The 17,273-nt window shown below is 45.9% G+C and overlaps 1 protein-coding gene across 2 annotated transcripts in view; it reads right to left on the bottom strand.

Moving 5' to 3' along the window:
* The window catches only part of SUFU (SUFU negative regulator of hedgehog signaling), a 99,585-nt gene that overhangs the window by 33,656 nt on the left and 48,656 nt on the right, over nucleotides 1-17,273 (bottom strand). Inside the window, exons 4-7 of one of the 2 annotated variants that reach the window (XM_029080761.2) lie at nucleotides 7,414-7,556; nucleotides 6,631-6,716; nucleotides 6,013-6,085; nucleotides 1,716-1,869 (exon numbers count right to left, since the gene is read on the bottom strand). In XM_029080761.2, the coding sequence (XP_028936594.1) occupies nucleotides 1,716-1,869; nucleotides 6,013-6,085; nucleotides 6,631-6,716; nucleotides 7,414-7,556 (456 nt within the window). Of the gene's footprint in view, nucleotides 1-1,715; nucleotides 1,873-6,012; nucleotides 6,086-6,630; nucleotides 6,717-7,413; nucleotides 7,557-17,273 lie in introns of both variants that reach the window. The other variant, XM_029080760.2, reaches the window with a different exon arrangement.

The raw sequence follows: 17,273 nt of genomic DNA on the forward strand, positions 1-17,273 counted from the left end.
CTATTAGTAGTAGTAGTAGTAAGAAACTTCCCAGTTGAATCCTTAACTTCGTCTGTATTCCAGGAATGTGCTGAGAAAAACAGAGGCTGAGAAGACAGTGAGTGAAATTCCAATATCAGAATTATGAAGTTCAATGAGTTTGGGATAAGTACTTACTGTGTGTGCTAAGCACCAGAATAGATAAAAACACCACCGGATCAGACACGTGGGGCTCACAATCTGAGTAAAGATGGATTGCAAAGTAAAGAGTTCCCTGACTTTTAGGGCCATGCTCTTGCCGCTAGGCCACAGTCCTCCAACTGATTCTCCTTTAAGGAAAGGATAAAAACATGACATGTTCTATGAATGTCATCTCGTATTTTTAGGAGGACCACCACCTAAGCTGTTATTCTAACAGAGGAAAGGAAGGTGAAAGCAAGTCCATAATCACATGTATGTGTCAATGACCACGTCCGGACTATTTATCCTTTTAGTGATGAAGGTTACTGACTGAAGAACCACATAGGGCATCACATATGGCGGAAAGCTCAGCAGGAATCCTGAAAAAACTAACACGGGCAGCAAAGACTGCAGTGGCTTCCTTGGCAGTGGCCACCTGCTGGCTTACGACGCTACCGCACAGCACTGGCCCTGTGCCACGATAGTTCTGATCATAAACGTATTTTGTATGTAAGAACAATCGTGGTATTTAAGTGTCTAAGTGACAAGTACTGTGGTAGATAAGATACAATTCATTTCCCCCACAGGGCTTCCAGTCTGAGGGGTGGTTGAGCAGCCAATTTTATCCCCATTTTACAGATGAGAAAACTGAGGCACAGAAGTTGCGAGTAACTTCTCTCTAGACTGTAAGCTCGATATGGGCAGGGAATTGTTCGCTTACTGATATACTGTACTTTCCCAAGCGCTGAGTACAATGTTCTGCACACAGAAAGCACTCAATAAATAAATACTACTGAAGGAATGAATGAATGACCAAGGTCATATGTAGAATATACAGTTCTTGTAGGCCACTTGTCAGCTGCACCTCTGCCCACCTACTTGCTTTTTGCATCCAGTGCCCGGGATGAGAGAGAGCACACAGCACTGTCCAAATCAATAAAACTACAATCAATTCCTTTGCCAGGCTCTTGTCCCTGAAGTCTTTGGGGCTGGATTGAGGCTCAGCTGGTCATATACGAAGGTAGGGCCTCATCATGTATCTGGGGTCCCATAGCCAAGTACGAAAAAGGGCAATTAGCGAACTGAAACTCTAAATATGGAGGCATCAAGGTAGTACCCCTGATCCCAAATGAAAAGGTTCCTCCTTGTCTCTCTCTGCCTGAGTTACCTCATCTATAAAATGGGATTGAAACAGAGCTTTATGCAGGACAAGGATTGACTCCAACCTGATTAGCTTGTAATCACCCCAGTGCTTAGAACAGTACGTGGCACATAGTAAGCACTTAACTAATACCACAGTTATTATTATTATAATAATATATAGAGCAGCAATTACCAAGTCTAGGAGGAAAGTCCTATTTGGGGTTGTTTTCCATCTTTTCTTCTTGGTTCAAGCAAGCCGTTCCTTTGGCTGCCAGTCGGTTTGGGTGGGAATCTTGTTTCTATCCCTGAGCCACCCTCGATGGCCCCAAGTCTACTTCTTCTGGGCTCAGGGGAGTGGAGGAGCAACAGTCTGGGAGGCGGCAGGTGAAGGGGGATGATGGGGTGCATCTTACCTTTGCCAGACAGTCGCCGGGGCTGTGTCCCGATGCAGATACTCCTGCTGTCCTCATCATCCTCGGGCGGCCGGCTCAGGTCGTCCCAAGCGCACTTGGCGCTGACGCCACTTAGGTTGGAACCATCTGTCTCTATCCCTTTGTCCACTCTCTCCTGCTTGAAAAGATCCAGAGAGCCGGGAGCATCACTCAGACTTTTCCTTGAGTCTGAGCTTTGGGCCTCCACCTCTGCCGCCCCGCCCGAGCCCCCCCGTGGCAGCTCAGTTTGGGTCAGTCCACCGTGGGCCACGCCGATTCCCGCCGGGCAGTCTGCGGCCCTGACGCGGGCTGACTTCTACAAGGGGAGAGGTCAGAGAGATGCTGAACGCCAATCACGCCTCCTGGGTTTATCATCAATGAGCAGTTATCCAGTAGCGCCCTTCGCTCTCACCTCAACTCTGGTTTCTAATCCCTCACTCCTGCTAATGCTTTCAAGACTCACCGTTTACAGCTTAACCAGAGCCGAGAAGCTGAATGTCGGGCCTCCCCCTTCTCTCGGTTGGGCTGTTTCCCCCTCTCGACATGGGTCGAGTCAAAACCTGCCACAAAAGCTGAGAGGGAAGGGGCGGGGCGGGGGGGGGGGGGGGGGGGGGAGCGACGGACGACTTCTCTCCAGATTCCGGGACGTGAACTTCTATCTTTCAACAACTAGAGGGTGCAGTTAGATCGCTCACTGCCAGCAGGAACACGACAAGAAGCCGTGAACTGCAGCCAGATATCGGACCTTCTCTTACCAGGATTCAGGGAGTGTCCTGAGTGGAAGAAGGCAGGGTGGAGGCTGTCACCTCCCCCTGTGGTCCCCTTCAAAGCAGAGTCTGTGCTTCTGCACACGCTCTATCTAATACCTATCCCGGCATTAAAGAACCTCATTTGAGCTTCCAAATGCAGCTTGATGTAAAGGTTACATCTCCACTCGTTCTTGCCCAGTTCTCTCCCATAACGCAGCTATACAATACTTCCTGCGTTGAACAGCCTGGGCTGGGACTGAAGATTAAAGGCTGACAATGTCGGGGAGAGAAAAAAAAGCAAACAAAAGCCCCCAACACCTTCCAACCTTATTCTAAGCAAGCTTAATTTCCCAAGGCACTGCATTAATACTTCTAGTATTTGTTAAGGGTTTACTAGGTGCCAGGCACTGTACTAAGCACTGGGGGAGTTAAAAGATAATTGGGTGGGACACAGTCCCTGTCCCACTCAGGGCTCATGGTCTGAATCCTCATTTTACAGATGACACCTCTCATTCAACCCACACATTCCATCCATCACTAAATCCTGTCAGTCTAAATTCACCCTCTCCTCTCCATCCAAACTGCTACCACGTTAATACAGTCACTCATCCTATCCCATCTGGATTACTGCATCATTCTCCTAGCTCTCCCCACTCCTGTTCATATTTCACTCTGCTGCCCAGATCATTTTTTTTTTTTACAAAAATGTTCAGGACATGTTTCCCCATGCTTCAGAAAGACTCCAGTGGTTGCTCATCCACTTCTGCATCCAACAAAAACTCCTCACGATTGGCTTCAAAGCACTCAATCACCTTCCCTCCTCTTACCTCACCTCACTACTCTCCTACTACAAGCCAGCCTGCACGCTTCGCTCCTCTAATGCAAACCTTCTCACTGTGCTTCCATCTCAGTCTATCTCGCTGCCTACCCCTTACCCATGTCCTGCCTCTGATATGGAACGCCCTCCCACCTCAAAACAAAGCCTTGTTAAAGGCACATCTCCTCTAAGAGGCCTTCCCTAAGGGCCCCCTTCCTCTTCTCCCACTTCCTTCTGCATTGCCCTGACTTGCTCCCTTTGTTTCTCCTCCCCCCGCCCAATCCCCACAGTACTTAGGTACATATCTGTGATTTATTTATATTAATGTATGTCCCCCTCTGCTCTAGAATGTAAGTTAATTTTGGGCAGGGAATGTGTCTACTGCTGTACTGTACTCCCCCAAGCGCTTAATATAGTGCTCTGCACACAGTAAGCACTCAATACAATTGAATGAATAACTGAGGCACAGAGAAGTTGAGTGACTTACTCAAGGTCACACAGCAGACAAGTGGAGGAGCCGCAATTAGAACCCAGATCCTCTGACTCCCAATCCCGTGCTCTTTCCACTAGGCCATGATATGGGTCTTTTCCTTCCCACCTCCCACCAGCATCTGGCTCCTCTTCTCTTGCAGCCCCTAAACACCTGTTTGGGCCAGATTTTCATAGCTGCCACACCAGGTCCTTGAGAGGGCAGAGGAGGATGCCTTGAAGGATAGCCCGGTGCAGTCAATACTGAGGGAATTGGCTAGGAGCGTGATGGACTTGGGACCTCCAGCAGGGGATGAAACCCGAGTCCTCTTTTCTGTCGGAAGTGACCCTACTTCCTCTGTCACTTCCATCTCGGCTCAGGTGATGGGCCCACCTCAGGTTAACGGGAGGAGAGCAGTGTACATGCAAGTGGGAGTGGTGTGACCTGCCTTAGGTGGACAAGTCCTGTAGGTTCCCGCCTCCGGCTTGATTCCCCCTGGCTCCCCTCCTTCTCCTGGGAGAGTCCTTCAATGCTGATAGTAGCAGAGCATTTTGGCCAGCAGGAAAGCAGGCAGAGAAAGTGGGGGCTCTTGTTCAAGGTGAAATCAGCCTGAACTCCTCAGGAGGAGCCCCCAGAGTCGGGTCCACACCTCAAATTACAGAAATGAACAGCAACCCCCTAAGGGAAACAGTAGGGGCACTCAGGAAAGGGGAAATGTGTGTTCTACAGAATTCACCTTGAACGCATAGAGCTGCTATTTTGGATGGTTGTTCTTGCTTGCTGTTTTTTCCCCCCACTCCCTCTTTTACTATTTATTTTTCTTAAAGACCTTGAAGTAAACTTCTGGTTCTCCTGTCTGGGCTAGAGCATCCCTATGGGGCACAGAGTGTTTCTCTTGGCATTCAGAGGGGAAAGCAGTGCTTTTCGGCTTCAATCAGGCCTCGTCCTTCTGGTTCAAAGTAAAAGGATCCTGTCAGAGCAGCTGATACTTAGGGTGAAGGTCAAAAGACAGTCTGCAGCCAGCATAGACAGCCCCCAGTGCAATCCAGAATCTAGCATGGTTTAAGTTTATCTGACTCTTTCTCCAAGTGAATGGTAAGAGAAAGATGTGACAGAGAAGATGTATAAAACAAATGGCACTTTGGAAATGACAGGGTAAATGGCACTAGGACAAAGGAGGAGATCTTTCTTAATAAGCCTGGCCTGGCTACATCTCCAAATATTTGGTTTTCTCAGGGGATGGGTAGAAACACAGTGCCGCTGATGCAAAAAAATCTGTCAAGCTTCTAGCAAAAGCACTTCCTTAGATCCTGAAAGCCCCCAGATGCTTTTATAAAGCTGAAAAGATCTTTGAAGGAATGCTGAGAGTCTTGGAAAGGTGAAAAAAGGTACACCCGTGCATATATATGTGAGGCAGGGTGAGCGAGAGAGGTAGACAGAGAAACCTGTGCTAAAATACTGTTTTACACTAATTTCATTAACAACTAGAAAATCAGCTTTACATTAAGTGGCTGGAAAAGTTTTCCAAATCCACTGGTATCCTGAAACTCCATGCCCACGATACCAAGGGAATATAGTATACAGAGGAGCGGGGTGACCTAGTGGAAAGAGCACAGCCCTGGGACTGAGAGGGCCTCGGTTCTAATACTGGCTCTGACACACACCTGCTGTGTGACCCTAGTCAAGTCATTTAACTTCTCTGTGCCTCAGTTTCTTCATCTGCAAAATGGGGAGTTAACACTGGCCTTCCCTCCTACTTGGAATGTGAGCTTTATGTGATTACCTGATTATCTTATACCTGCTCCTGTGTTTAGTACAGTGCTTGGCAAATAGTAAGTACTTAAATACCATAATTATTATTATCAGTATTCTATAAAAGGACTTTTCTATCAAAAGGGCAATGCAATATTTCACATCCCTGGGGACCAGAACCACATAACCAGGACAATGTATCAGTGTGGGTGGGTGTGTGCACGTGTGCACATATAAAGTCTCACTCCACACACAACTACACAACTAAACATACCAAGCGAGGGACTGAGTTTCTTAAAAGGCAAAGGGCAAGTGAATACATATTCTAGATCTCAACGTTCCAGTGTAAGGGCTACTGGATTTTAAGAGAGGGAACACTTCTTCGTGTCATGTGCAAGTGGCTAGGGTCAGTCCCTCATTTGTAGAAGATGAGTTACTCAGGATAGAGGGAAAGCAGGTCTGAGGAGACAGTTTTCCTGACTAAACACATACTTGCAGGTGTGGATCAATCTCAAATATCGTCTCTCCTCGCCGCATATCAGTTATCAGCCAAGGTCCCCCAGCTCTGCAAGGAAGGAAAGAGAGCTTAATTTACAACAGATCACTCAGGGCATCGAAGGACTCCTTTTCCACCCCAGATGATGCCCTCTCCCTCAAGGAAGGGAAAAAGTGGAGACTCTACTGGGCTGAGGAGCTCCTGGCCAACTCTGCACCCTGCTTTCCTGGCCTGGGTCCTTCCGGGTTCATTGGGTCAGTAAGGTCTTCAAGGGTGCTGGTTTAGGGGAGCCCCAACAGAAAAACCCTTTACCTGCACCTGAAAAGCAAGGTCAGATGCCAAATGCCAACCATGGAGGGGACCTAGTCCATCGGCATATACTTCTAAGGGCAGCGAAAATCACCCACCACAGGGCAGGTGGCCTAGCCCCCATAAACTTGGACTTCTCCTAGCACCTCAACTGGTAAAGGGAAAGGTGGGGTTAAGGGACTCAGATTCTACGTTCCTTGAGGACAGGGATGATGTCTTCCAACTGCACTCTACTCTCCCAAGTGCTTAGTGCAGGGCTCTGCATACAGCAAGCATTCAATAAACACCATTAATTCCACACTCACACAGGGACAGTTCGAAGCAGCTCCAAGATGCCCTGCCCGTTCCACTGCTGGGCTGCGTGCAACTCTTCTGTGCAAACACCGACAATCTAAGGAAGGGAAAAAATACACCCGTGGATTTATCCCCATCCACCCCTATGTGCCAGAGGCCAACTGGAAGCAGGTAAACTCCAAGGTGGGATTGTTTCCCCAAAGCAGCTACGACTGTTTCAGAGTTAATGTCCACTGGCTGGCAAAGCTTGTAATCCAGAAGCAAGAAGCCCAACGAGCAACAGCTGCCTTCAATCCCACCTCCAGGATCGAGTAAATGGACAAGCATGTGGTTATCAACTGGCAAAGGGGAAAGCTGGAGGCCAAAGTCAGTGAAGAGGATGAAATTCCCTGGGCTCATCCCAAATCAGGGTAAGAGGGCAGCCACTATACCTGCATTTTGTGGAAACCAACCCATGGAAATTCCAAGACCCGTCAAATTCATAATGACTCAAACTAGCCTCACCCTCTTTAGTTAATTTCATTTAAAAAACAAAAAATGCCCACCATTTCAATGGCACCAGCTTTGCCAGCAACAGCAGAAGTCCTAGACCCGGGTCTTGTTTTGATGATGGTGAAAGTAAGAAGCAATGGAAGTTCAACCCAATGACCACACCTCCTTTGGACTGTAGGAGGCGAGTGACGAAAAGGGAAGGAAGCCATTCTAGCTAGAAGGACTGGATGGAAATAACTCCTCCAGGGGTGGGACAACCCCAACCCGGGAGTGGGGGGGGGAGTGGGAGGGAAGGGGTTTACCTGGAGGAAAGTGACCACCCCAAACGGCGTCTGCACTGGTTGCATCTGAGGATCTTCAGTCAGCAGCATGTGCTGGATTCTCGATTCGCTGTTATCCAACGGACTGTGCCAGGACACATGGTCTCCACTGCAGAATGTGTTTTCTGTGAGGGAGAGAAAAGGTCCCTAAAGCCCCACTCTTCACTAGGTTTGTGGCTGGTGTGGTCGAGTGAAGAGGGGTGGGGGGACCTTGCCATTTTCTGCCAATTCCCAACCTATCCGTGCCACTATTTCACTGGCTTCAAAAAATGCGTTTTAAACAGAAGCAAAGGGATCATGCTGATGGCCCTGGGGTTCAAGCACCAGCTGTACCCCTACCCTCTAGTTCAATCAGCACCCAGCCTCACTCCTGTAAAAGGACAGTGCACAAGTCTGAAAACACAGCTCTGGGAAGACAAAAGAAAATATAATTTGCTTCACTTCCCCTCTGTTACTTTCACTCATTTAATTTCTCCAGAGGGTTGTGGTAATGACGATATAATGCAGCAAGTCAGTCAACTATAGCGCACATTTCCTGAGCAGCCAGAGCTGCCATGTCGCCTGACGCTCTGCTTTGCCATTAGGAAATAAAAATGCTTAAATGCAGAAAAGGCAAGAGAGAAATCCAGCCCCCCTCCCCGATCAGTACAACCCCTCAGTAAACCTGGCAGGCCAATCAAATCTTGCCCAGCATCTCTGCAGAAGCAAGCACGCTAACCTGATTTTGGTTGCTGCTGAAATTTCTTTCACCTGATCTGGAAGGCTGCGTAGGCTATTTTATCAGTCACCAGGATTTTAACCGGGCACGTAGGATTCACACCCAAAAGATCTTAGATTTTGTGGCACTTGAACGAGAAAATGAACCACTTTGGCTAGCAGGAAAATTCAGCCTAGAATCTGCTTGGGCTATGGTACACAACAAAACAACAAATCTACAGCTGGGCAGATGGTGAGATAGTATTCTTTGGTTTATTAAGCACTCACAAGTGCTCCACAGAGGACACACAATATGAATGGGGTGAATCATACAATCAACAGTATCTACTGAGTGCCCTCTATGTGCACAGTGCTGGGACTACATAGCTTCACACTAGAAATCTTCACCATTTATGGGGTCTTGATCCACAGGTCTCAATGGGCATTAAGGAGTTCTGACCATGTTTCACCAGGAGAGAGCCTGAAGCCCAGGTTGAAAAGCAGCATGGCCTAGAAGAAAGAGCACTCCTCTGGGTTCTAATCCCTTGGCTGTTGAGTGACCTTAGGCAAGTCACTTCACTTCTCTGTGCTTCAGTCGCCTCGTCTGTAAAATGGGGATTAAGACTGTGAGCCCCATGTAGGACAGGGACTGTGTCCAACTTGATTATCTTGTATCTACCTGGCTTAGTACAATGCCTGGCATAAAGTAAGCCTTTAACAAATGCCATTAAAAAAAATCAAAGAACAATTTGAATAACTAATGCAAATCTCCCAGGCTGGGTGTGCTTTTAGGCAAGCTCTCTCTACAACCTAGAGTTGCAATGCATTTCTGCAGTAGTTTCAATATCTCTATTAGAGGTACGTATTAAGGGAGAATGACTTCATCTGCCAAATGGAAAAAGGGCTAATAATATAGCTCCTGAGTGGTTTTTTCAGAATTGTAGGAAAAGTACGAACAACCAATCACTGGGGCTCCTGGTCTCTCAGCCCTAAATTGGCTCATGCAAAGGGGGAATTTTTAAAGTTGAAGAATTATCCACACTGAACACAGCTCTTTGCACAATCTAAAGATTGCCCAGTTTTGCACTTATTTAAAAGCGAGAGGGTATGCAAACCCAGAAGTAATTTAAGAAAGTGTTTTTTTCCCTTTTTTGGTGTTTTAACAGTAATGATGATGATAACTGTAGTATTTCATAAACCCATTCACCGAGATAATCAGGTCAGTCCCGATCCCTGGCACACATAGGATTAACAGTCTAAAAGGGAGGACAGGTATTTAATTCACACTTAACAAATGAGGAAACTGAGGCCCTGAGAAATGAAGTGACTTGCCCAAGGTTGCACAAGGAAAGTGGCAAAGCCAGGATTAGAAGCCTGGTCTCCTGACTCCTTAGGCCTGTTATAATCAATATCACTGCTAAATTAGGGAAGATTGGTGAATGGTGGGAAGAGACTTTGACTAGAATTTTGGCAAGGAAAAAATTTATGGAGGGAGAGGGGCATATGGGAAGATTAAGACTTTGCTCTGGGCAAATAAAGTATTGTCTCTTGCTTCGAGATTGCCCTGATTGTGCAGAATTAGTTTCTCCTTATCAGGGCTCATAAGCAATAGGAGGAGGTGAGAGCTACTGGACTTCCTATTTTAATCTTTCTATTTTGGAAGTATAGATATCTTGGGATCCCAAAAGATTTTATGGGACATGAGGACATAAAAAGGGGTGTGTGTGTGGGGGGGTGTTTGATAACCAGTCAATCATTCTGGGAGTCAAAAGGACCTGGGTTCTAATCCCGGCTCTGCCCCTTGTCTGCTGTGTGACTTGGGCAAGTCACTTAATTTCTCTGTGCCTTGGTTACATCATCTGGAAAATGGGGATTAGAAGCAGTGTGGCTTAGTGGAAAGAGCACAGCCTTGGGAGTCAGGGGTCATGGGTTCTAATCCCAGCTCCGCCACTTATCAGCTGTGTGACTTTGGGCAAGTCACTTAACTTCTCTGTGCCTCAGTTATCTCATCTGTAAAATGGGGATTAAGACTGTGAGCCTCGTGTGAGACAACCTGATTACCCTATATCTACCCCAGGGCTTAGAACAGTGCTTGGCACATAGTAAGCCCTTAACAAATACCAACATTATTATTATTATATCTACCCCAGTTCTTAGAACAGTGTTTGGCATATAGTCAGCACTTAATAAATAAGATCATCATTGTTATTATTAGCCCCATGTGGGACAAGGACTGTGTTCAACCTCATTAGCTTGTATCTACCCCAGCACTTCACACAGTGCCTGGCACATAGTAAGCACTTAAGTAACACCATTAAAACAAAATCAATAGTATTTACTGAGTGCTTATTGTGTGCAGAGTACTGTTTGAAGCCCTTAGGGAAGAACAATACAACAGAGCCGGTAGACACATTCCCTGCCCAGCAGGGAATTTACTGTCTAATAATAGTAAAAAACAACTGTGGCATTTAAGTGATTACTCTGCATCAAGCACTATTCTCAACACTGGAGAAAATACAAGATAATCAGTCTACAGGGAAGATGTGATCATCTTATTGAAGAGTGTGGGCTAGGAGAGGTGAAAGCAGCAGCCAGCAGCCCCGGCAGGCTGTTGTTCAGATCTGGCCCTGACACACTGATGACCAAATTTTAATCTCTTAGTGTAGTTCCAGGTCTCAGTTCCTTGTAAATGTTCTTGCTGCCTCATAAGAACTAAGGAGAAAATCCAGCCTACTTTCCACCATCCAGCTGATCCAGGAGAGGGAGGTGGCATAGAACAGAGCGGCCCCCCTCATCCCAAACTTCCCCTTAAACCACAGGTTTTCCCTTCCTCCCTTAAAAACTTTTATAAAATACCATAAAATTAATTTGTTCCACCTCCTGCTTTTACCTCTCTCTAACCAACAGTCAACTAATACTATGGTTGGATGAAATCAGCACCTCTACAGGTTTGGTTGTGCAAATTTGCTGCTTATAATGAAGGGGCGGGGGAGCTGAAGTAATAATAATAATGTTAGTATGTTAAGCGCTTACTATGTGCAGAGCACTGTTCTAAGCACTGGGGTAGATACAGGGTAATCAGGTTGTCCCACGTAAGGTTTACAGTCTTTATCCCCATTTTACAGATGAGGTCACTGAGGCCCAGAGAAGTTAAGTGACATGCCCACAGTCACACAGCTGACAAGTGACAGAGTCGGAATTCAAACCCATGACCTGTGACTCCCAAGCCCCGTGGTCTTTCCACTGAGCCACGCTGCTTCCCTTTGATGGACCTCAGAATCCTTCAGTTCCACGAGCTATCGGCATATTTCGTTATTACTTCATCATCGGCCAACCATGAAGGGCTGCCCAATTCCGGAAAGAGACGAGGCCCGGTTGATTTCATTAGAGCCAGAACCCCCAGTCCCGGAGGACGCAACCTTTTCTGACTGAATCCAGTAGATGGCCCCACAGCTCCAATTGCGAGTCAGAATCCTCTTTTGTTAACACTTCCTTCTCAGTTTAGATTTTTGAGACTACTCAAATGAACTCCAAACCCTGAGAAGGAGTTAAACTGGGAAATTGTGGGTTCCAGAAACAAAGGAGGCACCAAGAAGACAGCCTATTACTAATCAGACCTGGCATTCGTTTCAGGAAAACAAAAAACAAAAAAAAGCCCCACCCCAAAACAATTTAAAAAAATTAAATGACCCCAAAAGCCTTCCCAGACAGTGACACTTTATAGATTAAATAAGATAACCAGAATGGGGGAAGATAAAGTCTCTCCCCAATTTAATATGCAAAATTCACTTTGGACTTGCAAATTTACTGCTAAGCCTAAGTGGGGAAAATAAAATAAAAATACAATCCATGACAGCTTCTAAAAGACAAGCTTTAATTAGAAATCTCGACAGCACACAGAGTCTTGACTTCATGAAGGGTTTTCCCAAACCGTCCTAATTTGGGTCTTAGAAATCCGATGGCTGAGGTTTGGGAGATAACTAATTTTTTAAAGGATAAAGGCTCCTTGGTCACAGTTTTCAAGGCTTAGAACAAAGGCACAAAGGGCTCATTCTCGGCCTGGGTCTTTATGCCACGACATTCTGGGCCTCAACTGTTCATTCGATTCTATGCTGATCGATCGCTAGCTGGTTTCAACACTTGGGCAGCTCCTTCCTGAAGCCGCTCTGGTCCCTTCAAAGTGGGTTTTCATATGCTAATGCCTCGGCTGGAAACCCACCTGTTTGCCTCTGCCCCAAGAAGAACCCTAGAAAACACACTTACTTCTCTTTGCATTACTCTTTCTCCCTTTTTTGATTCAGTTGATTACCACGGACTTTTAGTGATTATTCAATTAAAACCACTTGGGAAAATATCAAACCAAGCCACACACTAACCTCAGGTAAGACTACTCCTGACCTCCATGGCTAGGGATGACTCTTAACCCTTACCACTGAACTCACATCCCCTTGGTACTCTAAAATCATACCCACTGACTGCAGAGATCAAGGCAGCCGGCATCTCTGGACCTAAGTACACACTTTACGCCAGAGGGAATTATGGGAAAGAATGAATCATGTAGGGACAAAATGTAGTTTTGTGATCATGGGGTTAGGTCATGTCACCCACTTATTTGAGAAAACCCTCAAAGTTCAGGTAGTATTGTGAAGTTCTAGGAAGAAGACACTGAATTTTTGTAAATCCTAATTTTCTCCTTGGCTTGACTGGAATCTGATAATCCAGCACCCCACCAAGTAGCTCTTTCAGCCCTGGTGGACTGCAGTCACAATGTCTGAACCCTAAATGTGCTAACTCTAGGGATATGGGGAAGGGAATTGGAAGGATGAAACAAGTTAGAAAGGAAAGTACATACAAAAACCAACTAACTTAAATAGCCTTCAATTTATCTGGGCTGCTTAGATCATTAGAGTTTTCCACTGGCCAAAGTACAATCCTGGTAATATTTTCAAAAATAGTGCCAAAATTGCCACCCTCCCTCCTTCTTGGCCTTTGGGATTCTTCTTGGTAGTGATTTCCAGCAGAGCTCTGCAATTCACCCCTAAATAATAATAATTTTGGTATTTGTTAAGCTAGCTAACACCCTGTCCTACCTACAACCTCCACCAACAACCCTCACAATATCCAAGAGAGTTGACCTGATTCAGTTGCAACTGCTCCTCTGAACCTCATGGCAAGAAGCACTGTCCCCTCAAGTTCCTCTGCTTGCACGGTGAAAGCAGTGTGGCCTAGTGGAAAGCACATGGGCCTGGGAGTCAGAGGATCTGGGTTCTAATCCCATCTCCACCACTTATCTTCTGTGTGACCTTGGGCAAGTCACTTCACTTCTCTGTAAAATGGGGATTAATTCTTACTCCCTCTACTTAGACTGTGAGCCTCATATGGGACAGGGACTGTGTCCAGCTTGACTATCTTTAATCTACCTCAGTGCTTAGAACAGGGCTTGCCATAGAGTAAGCACTTGAATACAATTCTACTACTACTAATAAAAAATTAATCTCCTAGACACCATCGTGACTGGTGGTATCATTACATATGTCAGAAGAGAGGGCAGATGAGAGAGGAGAGTTGGAGGAAAGAAGAAAAATGAAGGAGAGAGGGTCAAATGCAGTGTCCCAAACCCTGGATTTTAGGGTTCTGAGTTCAGAGACCTCCTCTTTCCAACTTCTCTAGCTCTGTTGTTGTATTGCTGCTGTATGCCCAGTCTCTATGGCTCAACTTGGCAGTTTATAATATTGCGAAACTCACTGCACACAAAACCCAACTGAAAGCTAAGCCTGGAGACACTCAGGAGGTACTGACGGAGATAATCATCAAGTGGAGGAACTGGCAGCACTTTAACAAACAGTGCAGGATCTAAATCACTTGACAACTCTCCAGATGGATTGGGTACTTTCACTTTTTTCAAGTCATACACTCAATGTGCTTTTTTAAGCCACCAAGAAACTTTGTATTTACAGGATTTACCTATGTTTATGTCAGTGTCTCTCTTGTTTGCTGTTTTCGGCTAGCTCCCTCACCGCTCCTGCCCCTGACTGGAACAGTAATAATTATGGTACTTGTTAAGCATTTACTATGTGCCAAGAACATGGGAGTAAGATTTAATTCCCATTTTACAGGTGAGGAAACTGAGGCACAGAGAAGTGAAGTGACTTGCCAGAGGTCACAGAGCAGACAAGTGGCAGAGCCAGGATTAGAATCCAGGATCTTTCACACCCAGGCCTGTGTTTTCTCTCCACTAGGCTATGCTGCTTCCCCACCAATCCTAACAAAAGAGAAGGCTGACAGAATCAGAGAATTTCCCCACTCTGTTTGTCCGCTCTTCTGCATCAGCTACACACTTGGATCTTAAGCACTTTGATACTCACCCCAGCCCTACAGCACTTAATGTTCCCATTCTCACACTCTGCCATCTCCTCTACCTGTATTTTATTTTCACGTCTGGTTTCCCTTCGAGATTGTACATTCCTTGTGGGCACTGATCGTGCCTACCAACTCTACGGTACTGACCTCTCTCAAGCACTTAGAACAGGGCTCTGCAGCATGTGCTCAAATATTGACATTGATTAATGGATAGAATTTTAGGTTGGAAGGATCCTTAGGAGGTCATCGAGATCATCTCCAGGCCTTTATGTAGCCCCTATTTAACCATTAGGGTAGACAGGAATTCAAGACTCTTTTACAAGGCACACAGAAAAGGAGGTACACAGTCTCGCTCTCCATCTGTAGCCATATCTCACAATGCATTTGTTCTCACAATGCATTTGTCTAGCCTAAATCCCTGATGCTGAAGTTTAACACCAGCACTTCCAGTCCCCTCCAAGATTATGTATCCTTATCCAGTGCCACTTGGTCCTGGCCAGGTCACCCAAGTTGCTCCCCTACCCAAAACAAACCAACCAATTAAGTCCCACGGTACACAGCATAGCCCCTTCTCCCTGGCATTAATCACAAGAGTTTTCTCTCCAATTCTCCACCTTGTAGAGACAAACTACTTAAAAGGCAAAGACATTTCTGAGAGCTCTGCTTCAGAGTCCAAGAATTCAGGGAAGGGGTAATATCAGTCGTCAGTTGTATTTATTGAGCGTTTACTGTGTGCAGAGCATTGTAGTAAGTGCTTGGGAGAGTACAACATAACAGAAATACAATTCCTGCCCACAACCAGCTTACAGTCTAGAGGGAATAAATATCACCTTTTAGCCCACTTGGCAAGGCCTGGGGACGCTTCTCTAATTCAAGGAATAGGAATTTGAAAATCTATCCGTATTTCTGGCTATGGAGTGGACAGATGCCATTTTTATTTATCTCTTTCTATATTCACCTGCAAGTGGTGTTGCCTGGGTCCCCGTCTCTGAGTGCTTCCATTAGCCCAAATCAGTCCAGGACAGACTGGCTGGAAAACCCAGGAAATGTGGCACGGGACAGGCACTCAGTGTCCCACCCAGCATAACCCCCCCGCCTGTACCAGTTCTGCTTCCCAGAGGAAGCTTCAGGTCTGCAAGAAGTAGCTCAATGGCTTGGGCTGTCTGCCTTCCTCCTGTCTGATACAGAGGCTTCATAATGCAGCGTCTCCATGTCCTCTGATCTTCTTGGCTGCACTCCTCTAAACCTTCTCCAGCTTCTAAGACGCAGCAATGAGAATGGTTTACAGAATTGCAAAAATGCATGCTCTAAGATTTTACCCTTCATCCGTCAATCTCCTTTCTCATAATAATAATAATTGGGATATTTGTTAAACTCTTACTATGTGCCAAGCACTGGACTAAGCACTGGGTTGATACATACTAATTAGATCACACTTCCTGTGCCTCACAGGGCTCACAGTCCAAGTAGGAGGCAGAACAGATATTTAATCTCCATTACAGAGATGAAGAAACTGAAGCCCAGAAAATTTAAGTGACTTGCCTAAGGAACCAAAAATGGCAAGTGGCGGAGCTGGAATTAGAATTTAAGTGCTCTTTCCACTAGACCATGCTGCCCAGCATCTGGCTGGTCTAAATTTTTAAATTGTTTGGTTTTTTTGTTGTTTTTTACCTTGAGTGGCTTTCCTCCCTTCTCTAGATTGAGAGTCATATGGGCTAGGAACTGTGTCTCTGGATGTATTCTAAGTACAAGGGCTTCAGACACTGTAAGGGCTTAATAAGTAATTGTGATGGGCTGACTGATTCTCCAGTGCCATCACTGCTGCTCTGACCTGAAGATGCAGGCAGTCTCTGTGAGCAAAGGTCTCTGCCTTCCTCATTTCAGTTTGGGACTTTCTCTTTGCATTTTTCTGATACACATCTCTTACCTTTCCGCCCCCTGTGGGTAACAGGGGTCATTCTAGTCTGCTTTTATTTTGAACCTCTCAGAGGTCGACAGATCAGAAACACAGCTCCCAGGTTCCCATTTTAGAAGGGGTCAGGGGAAGAAAGGGGAAGAGAATGCACAGAGGGAAGAATACTATGTAGGGCACGGTGGGCTAATGAGAAGAACAGGGGCCTGGGAGTCAGAAGACCTGGGTTCTAATTCTGGTTCTCAGTTGCCTCCTATGTGACCTTAGGCAAGTCACTTTGCTCTGAGCCTTGGTTTTCTCACCTGCAAAATGGGGATGAAAATCCTGTTCTTCCTCCCACTTAGACTGTGAACCCCATGTGGGACAGGGATTGAGTCCAACCTGATTAACTTGTATCTACTCCAGCACTTAGAACAGTATTTGACACATAGTAAATATTTAAATACAATCATCATCGCCATCATCATACTACCTGGAAGGCAGAGGAGCACAGACCACTCACTCCATCCTTGGCTCTCCATCTTGGTTCTGAGTTCCCTATTAACCCTGGCGCCACTACCTCAAATCAGCAATCCAGACAGCAGCTGAACAATTATCGGGCACAAGGGAAAGAGCAGAAAAGGAGAAGTGACAAATACTCTTTTCATTTCATGACTGCTCAGAGTGAGAGTCCTTATATTTAGGGAATTCCAAGATTAAATGTTGAAAATTTTTGATGCTCTGACCGAGGCAGTGAAGTTGAGAGTTTTAGCATTAAGGATCTGCACCATATATATCCATTTGCCAGGCTCTTTTGGGGGGACAGATTAACCAAAAGACCAAATTAACCCCAATTTAGGGAGTAAGTGCCTACCAACTTGTCAAATTCACATTT

Source organism: Ornithorhynchus anatinus, chromosome 16 (genome assembly GCF_004115215.2).
Source record: "Ornithorhynchus anatinus isolate Pmale09 chromosome 16, mOrnAna1.pri.v4, whole genome shotgun sequence".
Classification (NCBI taxonomy): Eukaryota; Metazoa; Chordata; class Mammalia; order Monotremata; family Ornithorhynchidae; genus Ornithorhynchus; species Ornithorhynchus anatinus.